Source organism: Idiotropiscis lumnitzeri, chromosome 17 (assembly GCF_059441095.1).
Source record: "Idiotropiscis lumnitzeri isolate Australia: NSW breed Sydney's pygmy pipehorse chromosome 17, RoL_Ilum_1.0, whole genome shotgun sequence".
Lineage (NCBI taxonomy): Eukaryota > Metazoa > Chordata > Actinopteri > Syngnathiformes > Syngnathidae > Idiotropiscis > Idiotropiscis lumnitzeri.
In genome coordinates, this window is record NC_142407.1 from 12392019 (window position 1) to 12409702 (window position 17684).

At 41.8% G+C, this 17684-nt stretch overlaps 1 protein-coding gene across 2 annotated transcripts in view; it reads left to right on the forward strand.

Annotated features, from left to right (window-relative positions):
• The first annotated feature begins 4137 nt into the window (after window positions 1-4137).
• Window positions 4138-17684, forward strand: part of LOC148320303 (roundabout homolog 2-like) — a 59392-nt gene continuing 45845 nt past the window's right edge. For both annotated transcript variants that reach the window (XM_088279401.1, XM_088279402.1), the window contains exons 1-2: window positions 4138-4622; window positions 7154-7480. In XM_088279401.1, coding sequence (XP_088135527.1) covers window positions 4565-4622; window positions 7154-7480 — 385 coding nt within the window. In that variant the 5' untranslated portion in view covers window positions 4138-4564. The remainder of the gene's footprint in view (window positions 4623-7153; window positions 7481-17684) is intronic.

A 17684-nucleotide genomic window follows, 5' to 3' on the forward strand; every position in this document is an offset into this window, starting at 1 on the left:
TAACTGGTGTGTGTTTTACCCGAGGCATCTTTAATCACCACTTCCAGTCTCCTTATATTGATTGCACTCTAGTTTGGCTGACTGGTGACTTCAATACCTGGGGAATTGGAGACTTAAAATATTCCTTAAGAAGACTTCAACAAGTGTGGGAACTGGCCACTTAGCTCTCATTTTGAAAAAAAAAAAAAAAAAAAAGATCTGCCATTTATGCCTTTGCTGCATTATTAAAATATTTAAGTGCTAATTTTAATGTGGCAGATACAAATATTTAAAATATACATCAAGGTATGAATGTTTTTTGGGGTAAAAATGAGAGGTAAGTGGCCAGTTTTCACATATTCGTTGAAGTATCCTTAAGGAAAATATTAAGCCTCCAATTTATCCTAAAGCTATTTAAACAGTGTCATTTTATGTATCGAGGGACAAAAAATTATTAATATTTAACTTTTATTGCATAGCAGGAGATCTTAAAGGCGACAGAGGTCCCACTGTGAACTGTGTGGAAAAAAACTTTGGATGCTAAATTGTATTTATTACTCTATTGCAGTAAAAAAAACAATTAAAAATAACTCTGTCCTCGTGTTTATTTATCATATTCTGTATTTAACATGAAACACATTCTCATAAAGCTTGATTCCATTTGCTCGGCAACCCAGCTCACGTTTCCCGAGAGAAAAGGAAAATGAAGCTTTGCCATCTGTCCACATTAAAATGAAGTCCTCTCCGAGAGAAAAACCGAGCTTTGATATTAGGGCTTTAATTACCAAAAGAGAAAGTACTGGTATCGCCGATACCAGCTTGATTCCCGCTCAGTTTTGTATTGGAAAGGAAATCGGTGTTATTGATCTGCAATCCGTCGTGACTTCGGAAAAATATTTCTAATATATAACAACAATGACAATTATAACAATGAGAAATGACACTAATAGTATCTAGTGCTTTTCAGGATAACATTTGAGGGAGAGTCAAGGCCTGCAGGCTGTCGCTCCGACCAGAACCCGTATCGAGGTCGTCTGAGCCAGCTCAACGGTGGCATTGTCTTCCCTAAGGCCTTGTCGTTGATGCTTGGACCGTAGGAGACAGCTAACCACTTGCGTAGGGGGCTAACACTTTGCTGTTTTCATTCAGATTTCTTTTGCTACCGCCACCTGCTGGACAGGAGTGGTAGTGCAGTTTTTTTTTTAAATTCTTTCAACTCGGATCTCCCGCTACCAGAAACTCAAATTTCTTGCGCTTGTTTTGTCTGAAAGCCACTATCGACAAACCTTGCATGCACATTATGTGCAATAGAATTTTGTCTCTGAGCTCTGTACACGATGCTGTCGCACTGTCACAGATACACCATCTGCCTCCACAAGCACTCGTGGCTTGAACAAACACCGTCATAAGTAGGTAATGGCGCAGACGCAACTCCTGACCTTGACATTGTCTCCTACGTGTGATCAACCCTGGAGAGAGCGACAGTAGATTGATGAGAGAAGTCAGGAACCCTTTTGATTTTGGCTCGTATGTGAGGCGGCATCCCACGTTGCCTGGAAACCTGTCCACGGGTGATGAAAGATGAGGCAGTCTTATCTTGATGCAAATCAAATCACATCACTCAATAGACATACACTTATTTTTTTTTCCTCCAACCTGATGTTGGAAATTAAATGCCATCATGCATTCATAATTCCGACATGGAATTGTCATCTGGATTCATCCATTTTAATGCAAAATTAAACCTTTTGAGAGGGCTTGTTCCAGACGTAATATGCTAGTTTTCAGTCAATCATAAGGGAGCTGCTTGTGGCTCAAGCGAAGATTTCCCGCAGTGCATTTATTTACATTTCATGGTTTTGTGGATGGATGGATGTTTAATATATAAAATAAATGTAAAGCGCTTCTTTTATTACAGCACAGTACTTGGATTGCTGTCCATGGAGATTTCCCGCAGATCATTTACTGTGTTTGGATGTATAATTTAAGAGCATACATTCATCTTTGCTGCTTTTCCTCAGAAAGGTCACGGATGTGCTGAAGCCTATCCCGGATGACTTCGGCGAGAAGCTGGACTGGTCGCAAGCCAATCACGCAGCACTTAAAGCAGGTTTGGATAAAGTTAGAGGGTTGCTAGCTATTGCTAGAAAAGTCTATTTGTGAAAGGTCAAAGAGTGTGCGTCTGATTTTAAAGGAAATGAGAAAATGGCCTGGAAGCAAGTCGGGTGTGTTCACACTCACAACGGCGCAAACGTCTGTTACTAAATACCTAAGGAAAGAAAATCGAGCCCTTGGTTTTGACGAAGCCCAGAAACAGTGTTCAAATCCCCCAACTTCAGATGTGCCAAAATGCAACATACTATGCGCACATGCTATTCTTCGATGTTTTTTAAAAATATTACCCCAATATGAAAATATGCAAACTATAATCCAGAACGAGTAGCCTGCCTTTTTTATGGGGAAGTCGCTGCAGGAAAAATGAAATAAAAACAAACGCTATGGATTTACACATATACAAATACAATTGGATTCAAGAAAAATTAATCAACATTCTAATCCCAGCCTCGTATGGCACTGAACCAGAATAATAAGTGTGCAGATTTATTACATGTATCGCATAAATTTGATTTGTGGTGTGCTGTGGAATAAATGATGTGAACATTAAACAGCATTGTGATTTTTAAGCGAGTTTTCAAGACTAAAAAAACACCATGCTGACCTTTCTCTCAAATTTTCTCCTTTCCTACAAAATTTGAAGTTAGCATCTTAATCGTTTTTTTTTTTAAATGTCTTATCGCCTTATCGTAATGATCGGCGAAGATGTATGCGAGTGGAAGACTGATCCAGTGATTGCAATAAGTGTCAATAACAGATTGTAATATAGCAGAGTTGCACAATTAACACAAATCCTGCTCTTCAACTTTCCTCTTCAAATTATTAAGGTTCACTTTGATTGATTTTGCGAGTCCTTTCATTTCTTTAGAAGCCAATTCATCATCCTCCTTCCTTGCACGAGCTTTGCGTTAAGGTCAGATAGAAGCCACTTGGCATGCCATGACATTATTTTTATTTGAGCTGCACTCCACAAAGACGCGTGCAATGTGAGCGGTCTGCAGAAGAACAATCCAAATGGGGAAATGATGTCGAACACATCATTTCTTGATGAGTGCCATCGCTCCAATTAAAACGATTGCGTTCACTTCACACCCCTCGCCACACGCTGAGTCAATTCAGCCATTGTCTGTAATTATTTTTCGATCCACTGCGATGAATACTGTGGCCAAAAATGGTTTAATGTCATCTTCGGGATCAATAGCAGCTCATACAGCCATTCTAGTTGGTTTTAAGGGAAAGCTGCCTTTATATCACCATTGACGACATCGAGCGATATTGACAACCAGCACCTTGGGCAGTGGGAAGAACCGAAGTGCCATTTCCTTCTCTTTACACGTTTATTGGCTTTTTCTAGCAATATATTAAATCATCTGCGTGTGAAGCCAACATACTATATTAAGTTCATCTAAATTATTTTGCTTAACCAACTGTATGATTTGATTTGGATTTTTTTTCAAATTCATGGATGTGCCCTGCGGTCAGCTGACGATCAGATCAGGGTTGAGTCCAGCTCTCACCCGAAATCAAGGCTCAAGCACACTGCAAACTTGCAAATGATGGTGAGGAGGTTGGTTGGATGGAATTCGTAGATTCAAAAAAAATGTGTGACCGATTCAGGTGGGCAATCATCACTCAAATCAGTGGTGGGCAAAGTATGGCCCGTGGGACAAATACTGGCCGCTTTCGATTTAAACTGACCCAGTGCATGTTTAATTAGTTAAGCACATTAGTTTTGTGCAAAAAAAAAAAAAAAAAAACGAAGAAAAAAAAAACATTATTTATCATATCGCTTATTATATCCACTAGGGGGCATATTAGCATGGATTGCTATGATATACTGTGATACTTTTCAGAAGCCACCTCGTTAAAATTTCTAAATAAACACAAAAGGGGAAAGCAGTTACTCATAAGAGTTGAGTGTGAATATTACATTTGGTCCCCCCCCCCGCCCCCTGTCCCCCCCCCCGTCTCTCCCAGGGCATCAGCGTGAAGAAGGAGGGGCCGTGGCGCTTTTCAATCTTCACCTCCTCCACAAGCCCCATCAGCGCCTCTCATCCCGCAACTTGTCCCGCATGGCGCAGGGTGCGCGTTCCTCGCCTCGAGACCATCTCAAAAGTGCCGCTGCCTGACAAGAATGTGGTCGGAGCCGCTCGGATCCGCGTTGAAGTGGGCCGTGCGGGGCGTCGCTGGTGTTGTTGGCAGTTGGTGACTGCAGAAATCACACCAACCAACGTGTCCGCAGACCGCCGCGGTGGCTCACCGGTGCGCTTTTATTGGCGAGGATGCACGAGAACGAGAACGCTGCTGGCTTTCGCGAAACGAGCGCCTTGATGGCTCACTTCAAACTGTAGACATTTCAAAGTCACAAAGGTGAAGACGGGGAATTGATTGATGAATTGATCGCTTCTTGTTTTTCCGCTTGAGGAGAAGGAATTCATGCGCCGCTAGCTGAAGGGGTCAATATGCCAGAATGGGTCCTGTACAATATTTGTTTCTCTGTGGACTTCTATGCGCCAAAATGAGCAATGGTAAGACAGAATTTTATGACTCTTATGATTTATACATCATTTCATCTCAAATGTATCCCATTTAAAAACACTCCAGAACCATTGATTACGTGTACCGGAGCTACCATAATCTTATTAGGTTTTATTTGTAGGCATGCGTCTCGTCAAACGCAGCAAATTCAGTTACTTGCACACTGAGACGCCGATGTGTCAGATCAGCTTTTGTGTGCATGTTTCTTATGAATAATGGTTCGGTATGAGCTCTTGTGAAACTTGCAGGATGACTTCTTGGAACAATTTAACCCCCTTCTTGCCATTCCAAAGTGTTTCCCCCTCCCCAATATTGCCTTACCAAGGGTCATTACTGTATTATGTGACGTAACAATTCATTTGAACAGGCAGATGATAGAGTTTATGTCCTGCAGTAATGTGAGCTAATGTGCTGTGGAGAAGGCGCTGAGTCGGAATTTTGCTCAGAGCTATCTACAGGTTACTCATAAAGGAAAAGGGATTTTAGGCTACCAGCAAGATTTGTGTTCGTGGGTGGACTGATCATGTGTACACTATAATTTAGAGGATTGCAAGAGACTAAATGAGTCTGTTTTGGGTTCATACAAATCACCTGGTGCATTGTCAATGAGAGATGATTATCTTGTAGCTAGCATACTTTTGCATTGATTATTATTTTCTTACATAATACCGAGAAGAGAAAATTCATTATTATGAAGTGCTTTAATGTGGATTCTTTCAATTTCAGCGAGCGCTTGGCTTTTTACCATTTTTTTTAAATAGAGGGACTTCTTTCTGTGTTCTACACGTCTTCTTGTCATCCAGTGTGTGATTGCTCGGTTGACGACTGAGATATGTTAAATGCAGATGACAAATATTGTGAATAACGAGGCTACAGAAAACAAAAACATGGCAGTAAAATCATTGTAACTCGCATTTTCATTACGACTTGAATATGCCTCCTCAGAAGTATGATGAGTTGATCGCACGTAAATCACAGTCTCCCCATCATTATTTTTTTTCCCCTGAAAAACTGTGATCAAGGTAATTCAGCACCGTGGATAGCTCCTGAAGTGCTTTAGAAGTGCTTTGTTACGAGAAACAACAATTTAAATACTTGTGGACGGAAATTCCAGCATATTGGTTTGCCAAATGTTCGTAACTACATCACAGCAAAATATTGACGTGTTGTGACTCGCGTGTTTTCCTTGAATTTGTCCTCATGGCTTTACAAATTGGAAACATAGGGACTTTTCAGCCGCTGGAAATGCTTCAAGCAGTTAACGTGAATTCCACTAATGAGCCCTTTGAGGAGCATTTGTGTAGGTTGTGACTTGAACGACAAATTATTTTCTTTCAAGCCCACTTTTTTGTCTGACAGGTAAAGAGCAAAATGCAAAAACAAGAGTGCTGAATATGCTCAGTAATAACATGAACCTTCAGTTTACCTCCAGACAAACCCATACGGCAGAACCCGACATTAGATTGTATTTCCGCGGCACACATTCATCTCCTAAAAGGAATTATATCACATTACAGATGTACAAGGGCTAGCAAAGAATGACCAAAAGGCTTGCTGAGATGACTCTCCTTCAAATTCAGACATCTACTGATCTCATCTCTAAACGAATGGAATCAAAATGGGTCAGTCCCATCCCTACAAAGGCACAATTAACCAACTTTCAGTGTACAAGTGGAACTGCCAAGGTCGAACACAATCGGTCCCAGGAAGCCGCTCGCCCTTCATTTTATCCGGATTGCAAAACAACGGTCAACCGTGCAAAAAGAGAGAACTGCAATTGGCAGAGTTGCTGAGGTTCTCGAGCATGGGCGGGATCAGGAATGAGTTCATCAGGAAGAAGGTTTGATTGAGGCGTTTTGGACAAGTGTTGGGGAGGAAAATTCAGAAATGCAAGACCGAAGAGAAGGTTCATGGACATGGTGAGGGAAGGCTTGCAGATAGCCAGACATTTTGAAGTGTAAGAAATAAAATTCTTGCCCCAAATGAGCTTGTGGGTTGACTTTCCGAAATTCATGCATGAGTGTGGAAACTTGGGAAAAAAAAAAAAAAAAAGTAGATGAAGGTTTCAGTACAAAGTGAACCATCCGATGTTGCGTTCCGTGTTAAACACTCGCTGTGACAACATCTTTGACGATGTCAGCGTTTGATAGAACTTGCTAATGAAAACGTTAATGAGATGGAATGACTTCTCAGTTGTGCACGTGAAGGCAAACTTTAAAGCCGGCACGGGACAAAAAGATCCTGATGCTAATTAATTTGGCTCTCAAGGACAAGACCCAACTGATTATTATAATCATATGTACAAATTGGTATATGTTGATATTTTTTACAGTCAAATTATTTGGAAATATTTGATATTATATATTTCATAGATTTATTTTCTACAAAAAAAAAAAATTCCACCATTTAAAAAAAAAAAACTAAAAAAAAAAAAGCCATTGATTACACAGTACGCATGTATAACATCATTATTATTTCGATGACTTCTAATGGAACGCTGTGCTTCCTTCTTGCCCCCAAGGGTCTCGTCTTCGCCAGGAAGACTCCCCTCCCCGCATTGTCGAGCACCCCTCTGACCTGATTGTGTCCAAGGGGGAACCGGCCACTCTCAACTGTAAGGCAGAGGGCCGCCCAGCCCCTACGGTGGAATGGTACAAGGACGGCGAGCGTGTTGAGACGGACCGCGACAACCCTCGCTCGCACCGCATGCTCCTGCCCAGGGGCTCCCTCTTCTTCCTACGCATCGTCCACGGACGCAGGAGCAAGCCAGACGACGGCAGCTACGTGTGCGTGGCCCGCAACTATCTGGGGGAGGCTGTGAGCCGAAACGCATCTCTGGAAGTGGCACGTAAGTCGCAGATTTCCTTCGTACCCTTCCGGACTTGATCGGTACCGGCGATGACCTGGCCGACACTGCATGACGACTTTGCAAAGTGAAAATACACCGCAGTATATCGGAGGATGTGTTGATGTTTTATCTGAAAAGGTAGATTTCACCCTAAATGAAGCGGAACATTTGCTCGCTTTGCGATCCATAGATTTCATTTGTCATAATATGCGCAATGTCGCCTATTCACTGAACCCACCACCGAGCGAGTGTGTGTGTGTGTGTGTGTGTTTGGCATGCGTGTGAATATGCTTACACTCTGCTAGTGAGACCTGTTTGGATGACCTGTTTGAGTAATGTATGGGCAAAGCTGTGAATTGCTCCAGGGGAGGAGAGAGAAAGGAGCTCCGGTTTTAACCTAGCAAACTCCCTTTCACTATTTGGATTTGGAAAGATGCATCGTGCTCCCAGCCAGCCGCTCTCCCTGTGTGGGAGAGCGGCTTCGGGCTATTCACATTTCCATTATGTGCTAAACTGAGCTGATTTCTTGCCATGAACAAGATGCACTCACGCTCAGACGCGCACACACAAACACCACGGATACTCGCGTGCACACATGAACACTCACACTTGCTTCTCCTGCTCTCCATTTCTCATTTCATAGCGAAGCGAAAGAGGTGCTCGCTGGAAATTCCACGCCAACTGCATTGTCCTGACTGAAAAATGTCATTTAACGACAGTGCCATTGACTGAATTCGAGTTGCACAGTCAGCTGGGATGGGCTGCGATTTATACAATCCAATACAATCAACGTTATTTATAAGGCAGATTTCGCAACAGCTGGAGCTGTAACAAAGCACTTTCCATATGGCGTCAAATAAATTAGCGAGAAGTTTGCTTCTCCTGTCTTAATTTGTGTGCTGTCTCATTTTGAGTCGAAAGCTAAAGAATAGAAATGTGTCTCCAAAAAAGTGGGCAGAGAGGGGGCGGGGCTTGCTTAACATTTAATGGAAGATCATTCCATAGGGAGGGAACAGCAACAGAATAGGAACGATCCCCCACCCTGAGGCTGCGCTTAGTCCTCTGCACCGCCAGCAGCATTTGCTGGAGGAGCTCGGAGAGGTACGCTGGGGCGAGGCCATTTAAAGAATTGAAGACGATTAGAAGTATCTTAAAGCGAAGGCTAAAGTGCACTGGGAGCGAGTGAAGAGAGGCCAAGATCCGTCTTCCGAGCTGCAGTATTATGGCGCAACTGGAGACGCTTGAGGGAGTGCTGGCTGACTCCAAGGTGAAGTTCATTACAGTAATTGAGCCGAGATGTAACAAAGGCTTGGATCCTGAGAACCGAACAAATTTGTTGTGTTAGACAGTCCATCAGCCACGTAAATAATTAAACAAAATCTGGCATTGAAAAAAAAAAAAAAAAAAAAATTTTGATTATTTGTAACTCAACCTTTTTGTCCACCTTTCATAAAATTAGAAGCTAAAGATAAAGAGATGAGAAATTCTTTGTCATCCTAGTGTCATTTCTTTGTTCTCCTCACATTCCCCCCAAAAAAAAATAATAAAAAAAGAAATTGGTGCCTCTTGCCGAGAGGTGACCAAGAAGAAGTCGGACATTTTAGTGAAATGACACATAATCCCGTATGCGATGCAGTAAATGTTTTTCCACTCAACAGTAGATCCTTTTCATACGGCAAATCGGAGACGGCACTTAAAGAAAGTGGATAATCTTCCTCAGAAAGAAAGCAGAGAATCGAGATTTTACTCCCGTGATCCTCTTGAATGAATAGAAGGCAACTCTCGGCGCGACTACAATGGCAGAGTCATTTTGTGGTGCTGCTTTAAATAATATAAAGCTAATTTGCATTTCTCAGCTCAAAACCACATTTGTAATTCAAAATCTCGCTGCACCTCGTCGGCCGGCAGGAGCTTCGCTGATTATGGATGTTAGTTTTAGGCAGGAAACGGATTTTTTTTTTGGGGGGGGGGCAACGAGCTCCGTCTGGGATGAAAGAGGAACATTTACAGGATGTAAATCATGATTGTTTGAACGCATTCTGGAATCATGGAGCAAGCATCAGCAACACTCTTGCGGTAAAACGACATCCAAATATCACTTCATCTACTAATGCAGACGTTCCAATATATATATATTTTTTTTTTGTGCAAATTCATTAAAAATTGTTATCGTGGGGATGTTGTTGCGCAATCAGTGGCACCGGATATGTTCTGAACAAAACACTGCAGTTGTGTTATTATTTTATTTTTTTTTGTGGTCCGCGTAATGCATAATGTCATCCTGCTTACGATGCAACAATTTTAATTTTATGTAAATTCCGAAGATATGTCAGAGAGATGAAGCATATCAAGGGGATACTGGCCAAACAAATGACTATGTTTTATGAATAATGGAAGATGGCACACTAGCATTGTATTTTCACATAAATTGAGCTCATGAAAAAAGAATCAATAGATACTGTGAGGTTGCACGTGTCCTTAATGTTGACATTTTTTTTTTCTATTTGCACAACAGCTGCCCACACGTACAAGGTCATCTGTGAAACACGATTGCAACAATGTTTCGGTTCAAGGTTTGGGCTGGAACGGCTTCTTCATCTTCGGGGAGGGGCTCACTAATATTTCGGGATGATGTAACACATGATGGCAGCGGCAAAATTAACTCCAGAAACATTTTATTCATTGTTTTATTTCGGCAGAGTTTTAGCTTTTGGCTTTCTTTAAATGAGTCTGACTAAAAAAGTGAAATTTTTTTGTTCTGGCAAAGCCAGTTACCAGATTCAAACCCTATAGAGCAGAGGTATTCAATTAAAAGTCACAGAAGGTCCACGACGAAAATTTCTTCCAATTAAAAGGTCCGAACCAAAGTCCAACTTCCCGAAATGTCTAGCCTATGTTCACATTTTTATATAATTTCAATATTTAGTCATTTTCAACAGAGCGCACTTATATACTAAATATTTAGCAATGTTCCCATTCAACACCTTTGCCAGTCAAACAAATGTAAGGCGTTTATTTCACATTCAAGAAAATGTGGCTCCAGGAACTTAAGGTTCCACTTCCAGAAAAAAACAGTAAAATATCTCCTGCAGAAATATATCAAGTGCTAAGCATTGAGTTAACATCTTTTACCTTTTTTTTTAAATCAAAGAATTATCAGCCTAAAAAAAAAACGGAAAGCCTAATTATCCAAGTAAACCAGGTCAACATGTTCAGTACACAATCAATAAAAATGTCTGTTCTCATGAAAAACTAATTCAAATGACATCACTTTTTCTTTTGAATATTTTTTTTAACTTCTCTTAATGAGAAAAATGAGTTTGTGACTGCCCTGCCAGTGACTTAAATCTGGGCTTTGTGTTTTCCTTGAAATAATGTTTGTGCAACCGCATTTAAGGACTCCTTCACAACTTCCCCATCACTTGTTTCCCCAAAATCCACGATACTTTTACTGAATATTCGTTTGCATGCCGCTGGGATGGAAACGAAAATGTAAAAATCTGTTCTACTGCACTCGAAGTTTGATGTTTTTGCGTGCGCTCACCTCAAACGTCAGCGGATAACTGTGCACAAAAGGGCGGTGCTTTGTTTCGTCGTGGCGCTTCGCAATGTTGCGACGGGTTCGGAGCATTTGATGCACACTGGTTTTGAATTGGCTGCAGCCAGAACCAAACTAAATTTCTCCGTCCATTCATTTAAAACAAGACGCATCGACCTCGCTAACTTTTTAGCAAGGCATACTGTCAGCAGCACTCTCTTCCGGTCTGCTGCGCAATTGGCAGTGGATCGTAAATAAACGATTTGATTGGCTCAAATCAGTGACGCCTTTTCCGTATTTACTAGAATTGCAGCGCCAACGTTTGCGAATGCGCCCTGAAAAAAAATCATCATAGATTGGCCATGGGTCCGCTCCGAACCATCCCGCGGTCCGCCATTTGGTGATGCCTGCTATAGAGCATGTATATTTCATTTTTTAAATTTATTTTTAGCTAAAGAGGAGACTAACGGGAATACAAATAATGTATTTTTTTTTTATCTCTCTGCAGCCACAAATGGACAAAAAAATAAAAAATAACCCCCCAACCACTGTGCCAGCTCTTAACATGACAGCATGAACAAGTGTGCAACTTCAGAGTTATGTCGCCAAACTGGTCACGCTTCAGGCCACAAGTTGACTGGCACTAATCATCATCACGAAAGGCTGTTGATGGAATTAGAGCAACTCCTGCAGACTATTTGTGAACAGAACACGTGTGATGTGTTGAAGGGAGTGGTGGGCGCAATGACCCCACATGCTTCTTTAGCATGAAATTCAAGTCCGAGATGAAAGCCAGTTTCATGTGATGCCAAATCATCTATGAGAACTTTGCTATAATTTCACTAAGCATCCAGAACAGGACCGGTTTTGTATTCCATTTCTGGTTTAATTATGTTTGTTTTAAGCCTATCCTGTTCCGCATCTTGCATGGTCAGGCACTATGGTGGAGCTGTGTGCCTTTATTCCAAATGTCAGAACAGTTAAGATATTTGGCTTGTGATATTTATTGAAACTGCAGTCGGGCAGAACACATTTTGCCAGGGGACAGACAAAAAAAAAAATGGAACAGGACAAAAAAAAATGAGCAGCAGTAAAACAACATTTTATGACAAGAATAATGCGAGAGGAGTTGGATTCTGTGGGATGGGAAGACATTGCTTCACTCTGTGAGAATGGGATTCAATGAGTGTCAACACATGGAATAGGATGGAACAGGACAAAAAAAAAAAGAGCAGCAGTAAAACAACATTTTATGACAACAGTAATGCGAGAGGAGTTGGATTCTGTGGGATGGGAAGACATTGCTTCACTCTGTGAGGATGGGATTCAATGAGTGTCAACACATGGAATAGGATGGAACAGGACAAAAAAAAAAAGAGCAGCAGTAAAACAACATTTTATGACAACAGTAATGCGAGAGGAGTTGGATTCTGTGGGATGGGAAGACATTGCTTCACTCTGTGAGGATGGGATGCAATGAGTGTCAACACATGGAACAGGACAGGACAGGACAGTGGTAGACAGTCTGCTGGGAGCTAACATGCACGTCAGCCAATAAGAACGGGCGGACTCAGCCTCAAGTCCTCAAGAGGCATGTGCAGGCCAGGGGGCATCACCCACGCCAAAGGACCCCGGGTGGTCCGCCAGCTCCAATTAGTACCCCCAGGAACAGAACCAGGCACCCTACCGGTCTGGCTCTTCTTTCATATGCTCCTTGCGTTGAATTTTCTTTTCGCTGCAGTCAAAACGGAAGAAATAAGACTTTTATTATAGGCATGGTCGAAATGATGCCCGAAGGGTTATCATAAATTACCTTGACCTCTGCTTGTGTGGAGTCTTTCCTGCTGCGTCTCATTTTCTTGCTCTGCTTCCTTGTCACTGTGTTCTCTTCAGTGTTGAGCAATCCTTTGAGCCGTTCAGCGTCGCGGGCTGTGCAGTAAACAACATTAGCCTAATTGGCATAATTTGAGAGTCAACGCCACGCTTTCCCCAGGCATGAAATGGTGTTCGCTCACCAAACGCCTCGCATGGATGGAATCATTTAGGGCCCACCTCCGTGCGGTATTTGCGCTTTAGAGCGGGCATTCACAATGTAGGCGGTGGATTATAACGTATTTCTGCTTGTTTCAGACTCGCATTGTCAGGCCAGGCATCTAAAAATGTAATATGCTCCTTTAAAGTTGAGATGAGCTTCAATTGGGGAATGACTGTTTGGTCTTTTGGAAGGGTGGCAAGCTGTCCTTAATTTTTACTCATACCCTTTGCAATATCCTAAAGCGTAAACGCCTGCCAGCTCCGTGTGTTTCTAGGCAGATTGTCAATGTTTTGTGTGTGTAGATATGTTGGCCACATTGCGCCATCTGTTGCCGGTCAGACAGTCCTCTTGTGTACTTACAGTATCCACTGTTTATCTTCCATCTTCTGAACTCTTTTGATTGAGGCAGTCTTGACCAAACAGTTTTTTGCTGCTGTGTGATAAAAACTCATATGATCTTCTGTGGCGGGCCGTGCTTTTCACACCTGAGCCTTCAGTGAAGTCCTACTTGAATAAATGCCCCTCATATTACCGTCATTTATGAGGAAATAACACATTTACGCAGTACTGAGTGAGTGCTGGAAGACCGAGCTTCCTCTCGAAAGATCCGGCTTGAAAATGGCCTCGCAATTAAATGGACACTTTTCCCTCCTGCAGCCATTGTGGTTAAAAAAAAAAGCAAGACTATAGTTTAGATTTGTGACGACTTTCGGGGTGTGTTGATTCCGCAGAGTGCTGTCCAATCCAATCACAGAACGCGATCATCACCTTCAAAGTAAGGCCAGCGAGAAATCCTTACTGTCATCAAATCGTGATCTGATTGGCTATCGCAACTGTCTATCAACGGTAAAAACCCCCTTGAGACACAGAACAGACGCCCGCACGATTTTATCTGAAGGCCTCGGACGACTAGTGCCTGCTCCTGGTATCGTGAAATCTGCCTGGCAACACGAGCTATCTGAATTCTGATTGGATAAAAACTCTCACCTAAAAATACAACCTTTGGATATAATATGACATCAATGTGAAAAATATGATCTTTTTTTTCTTGAATATGTCAGGCCAGCAGAGAAGGCCTTGATGGTCTTGACCGGCCACCACTCATATAAAATACCTCAGCATTGTCTAAAACATTGTGTCATACGACGCCGGGGCTTTTTGCTCGACTTGTTTATGCTCCTCTGATGCTCAAATGTGTGGAAAGACGGGCGTTGCCGAGGCAGTCAGGAAGGACTCAAACATTATTTTCTTTTCTTTTCTTTCTGTTGGCGCGAGACTGTGTGATAAGGGGCTAGCATCTGGTGATAACTGGACCATGCTTACTCCTCGGAGGCCTGCGCATTCCGAGGTTTGGTAAGTTAGCTAAGGGCTAGCATCTGTTGTTAACTGGACCATGCAAACACCTTTAAGAGCTGAGGTGTACTTTCTTACAGTTGGTTGAGGATGAAAGCATATGCCTGATGTGAAGAAGCATGTCAAATGTTTTCTCGCTCGTAGCGTTGTTGCAAGTGTTGTGGAAATTCATTATGCAACATAAAAGGCAACGATATGCGGGATCTTTCTGCAAACACAAAATTGACACAATTTAAGTTTGTGGTCGGCGCTGGACGCACGTTCAAGCGATTTTTCTGTGCTTGTTTGTTTTGATGGACTTTTCATTTTCTGACACCTGATGTGTGTGTGTGTGTGTGCCGCTTTGGCGACGGTATGAAATGAAGCAGGCTGTCAAACAATGTAATGTGCGCGTGACAGAGATGGAGCCATCCCTCTAGCTGCAGAATTGTTTTTTTATTGTCTCAGCGTAACCATGCCATTCATCTACGTTCCCCACGACAACACGCGCACACACACACCCACAATCGCTTAAGCTGAACGTGAACAATATCGGCTTCCTCCCTTTTCGAGAAGTCTCATAGACTGCATTTTGTTTATTTTACTGCTGTGGCAGTGCCATGTTTCTGATGATTATTTTACATTCGTGGATGGTTGGCAAATCTTTTCAGGGTGCATTTTATGTATGTTAATAAAGGTTCTGTGTGTGGGAGGTCAGGTTGAAAGTGGAGGCACAATCACCGAACCAATTTGAGACCGAGCCACCGATTTATCAATACCAAGCGTAGTTAGCCAATTGGACACAACTCGGTCAGATCACGGATCAATAAGGAAGGCAGTCTAGACATACGTTTTCCGCAAAATGCCCCTTTTGCCTCGAGACTTTCTGTAAATTGGGGCTTGAGTGGCAGAGGTTACATACACGTTGAAATACAAAAATGTTTTTGCCTTGTTCGCTGTGCCATCTATTGATCTTCAAATCCACAATGATAATAATTCTTAAATTGATTATTTTTTTTCACAAAATTGCCATCCCATATATATATATATATATATATATATTCTATACTGCTGACTACGACTGTATAACATGATGCCATATATTTTACATTACCGGTTGTAATTAAATGGTGTCATGTCTTAACATTTTATTTTGAAATATGGCTACATACCCCATTTTAGATGAGTTGGCACGGACGTAAACTCCTCCATTAGAACAACTCAGTGGTCCTTCATACGATACTGCAACAGCAGTAAATCGTTGCCGCTTGTCATTGCTGGAAAATGTGCGGCACACTCCCGTGTTGCCGGAGACTTGAATCAAGCCAGATTTTATAGTGATGACATATTCAGTTATTAAAATATTAAGATGCTCAACTGAAGTTGTCACATTACTTTGGGAATATTAAAACGTGTGTTTCTGCAGGGTGGCATGACCAGAAAAAAAAATATTTCATTGCATTTTTTTTTTCTATAATTAGACTGTATTCGGTTTGGTCCAAATAAATGCACATGTTGTGTAATTAGTTCGAGGTTGCTCTTGTCGCATGACTGTGCCTTACGAGGATGTTTTGTAGTTATGCAAAGAACTTAAGAGCAAAAAAAAATAAAAATAAAAAAAAACCCACACATATTAGCATTCACTCCCATTGACGGATATATACGTCAAAAAGTCCATTCATTTTACCTATGCTGGCAGTGAATGAGTTTAATAAGAGACGATTGATAAAAGGAGAATGTGCAGATAGTCAGAGGGTCTCCGTCGTATATAATTCATGTAGCCTATCCAACAACCAATATAATCTAGGCCAAAGCACTGTTAGCAACGCTAAGTGTCCCATTCCAGACTTACGTTTGTCCATTCATTCATCCCAAATGCCTCGGTTTGCCTCGAAAAGGTCAACATCCCCCCATCCATTGCATCTTTTGATTCATAAGAAGTCGACATCGGATTTAGCAGCATGCACCTCAGTGAGTGGACAACTATCCGGAAGCTTTATTAATTCATGGAAGCCACTGAATGCAGCATCTTTTTTTTTTCAAAGGCCATACACTAAAGCACCTGTTTTCTCGTGTGTTTTACCTGGATGTTTCAGAAGAACATGCTTTATTTAACACAGCGGTCTTTTATGCCGGCAAATCTTCAGAGTGCTGCGACCTAACAGCCCTTTTTGCATCTTGGTGTTTTGTGGCTGCGCTCGGCTTAATTCATTCCGGCTGTGGCCAACTAACGTGAAGTTGAAAACACTTCATACTTGCCCGCAAGAACACGCCATGTAATTGTAGTTGTTACAGATTTTTTTTCACCCCCATCCAAGACAGAGTGGAAATGTTTTTTTTGTGTTATGATTCCGCCTTTTTCATTTTCCTGGTTCTCTTTAGACTCCAGGTCTGCAGTGGTTGGGAGCAAACCCTTAAAGAGTGTCAAGACCGTTCAACGTATTTTAGCACTCATGCACTTAAAGGGGGGGAGCGGTGGAGAGAACATGACATGAGTAGAAAAGCATCCGAACATGAGGAAGTGAAAAAAAAGGAAGACAAAATGGAGTCGGTCAAACATCTCTCTGGAAAACTATGTTTTCCACTCACACAATTTCACGGGTATCGCAGTGTGATTTTAGGGGCTTGGTTCAAAATCTCTTTGGGTTCATTATCTTAAATTATTCGAATACACGAGCCATTTCCAAGCACTTATATTTCCATCACAACCTCTTGCGAAAAATCCTCTGCTGATAATCACAATTACAGTCGGCCTCAACTCATTCGCGGCCATTGACGGAAATAGACGTCCAAAAAAAGTACATTCATTTTACCGGAGTTATGAGACATGCCCCAAGACTTTTGAGTCTCAGTCGCTCTCGTCCATATAACGAAGCACATTCATACGGCTGCATAACATTTGCTCGGCTTTAAGTTAACTTTTGAGACGAGAGAAATATCAGTGACGCCTCACTACTTTTAAGTGGCCGTCTATAATGCTGCCAATGACCTTTTGAAAGTCTATTAGGTTTGATCACTGACGCGGACTCAAACTAGCCTGAGGGAGCAACGCTCGAGCAATTAACTCTTGTGTTATATCAATTTTTTTTAATTGTATTCAAAATTAACGTGTTATTTGACGAGAGTTCAAAAGTGTGTAGAAATCAGCGCTATGTATTTAATGAAGGAATAGAGGCAAACTTCTTAAATGATATTTTTAATGTTGACAGTTAGACGGAATGGAGCAACATAAAAGGCAGTTTAACACCACCACTGTGTTTTTTCACGTCCAGGACGATGCCCTCACGTTGTGTGAGTTG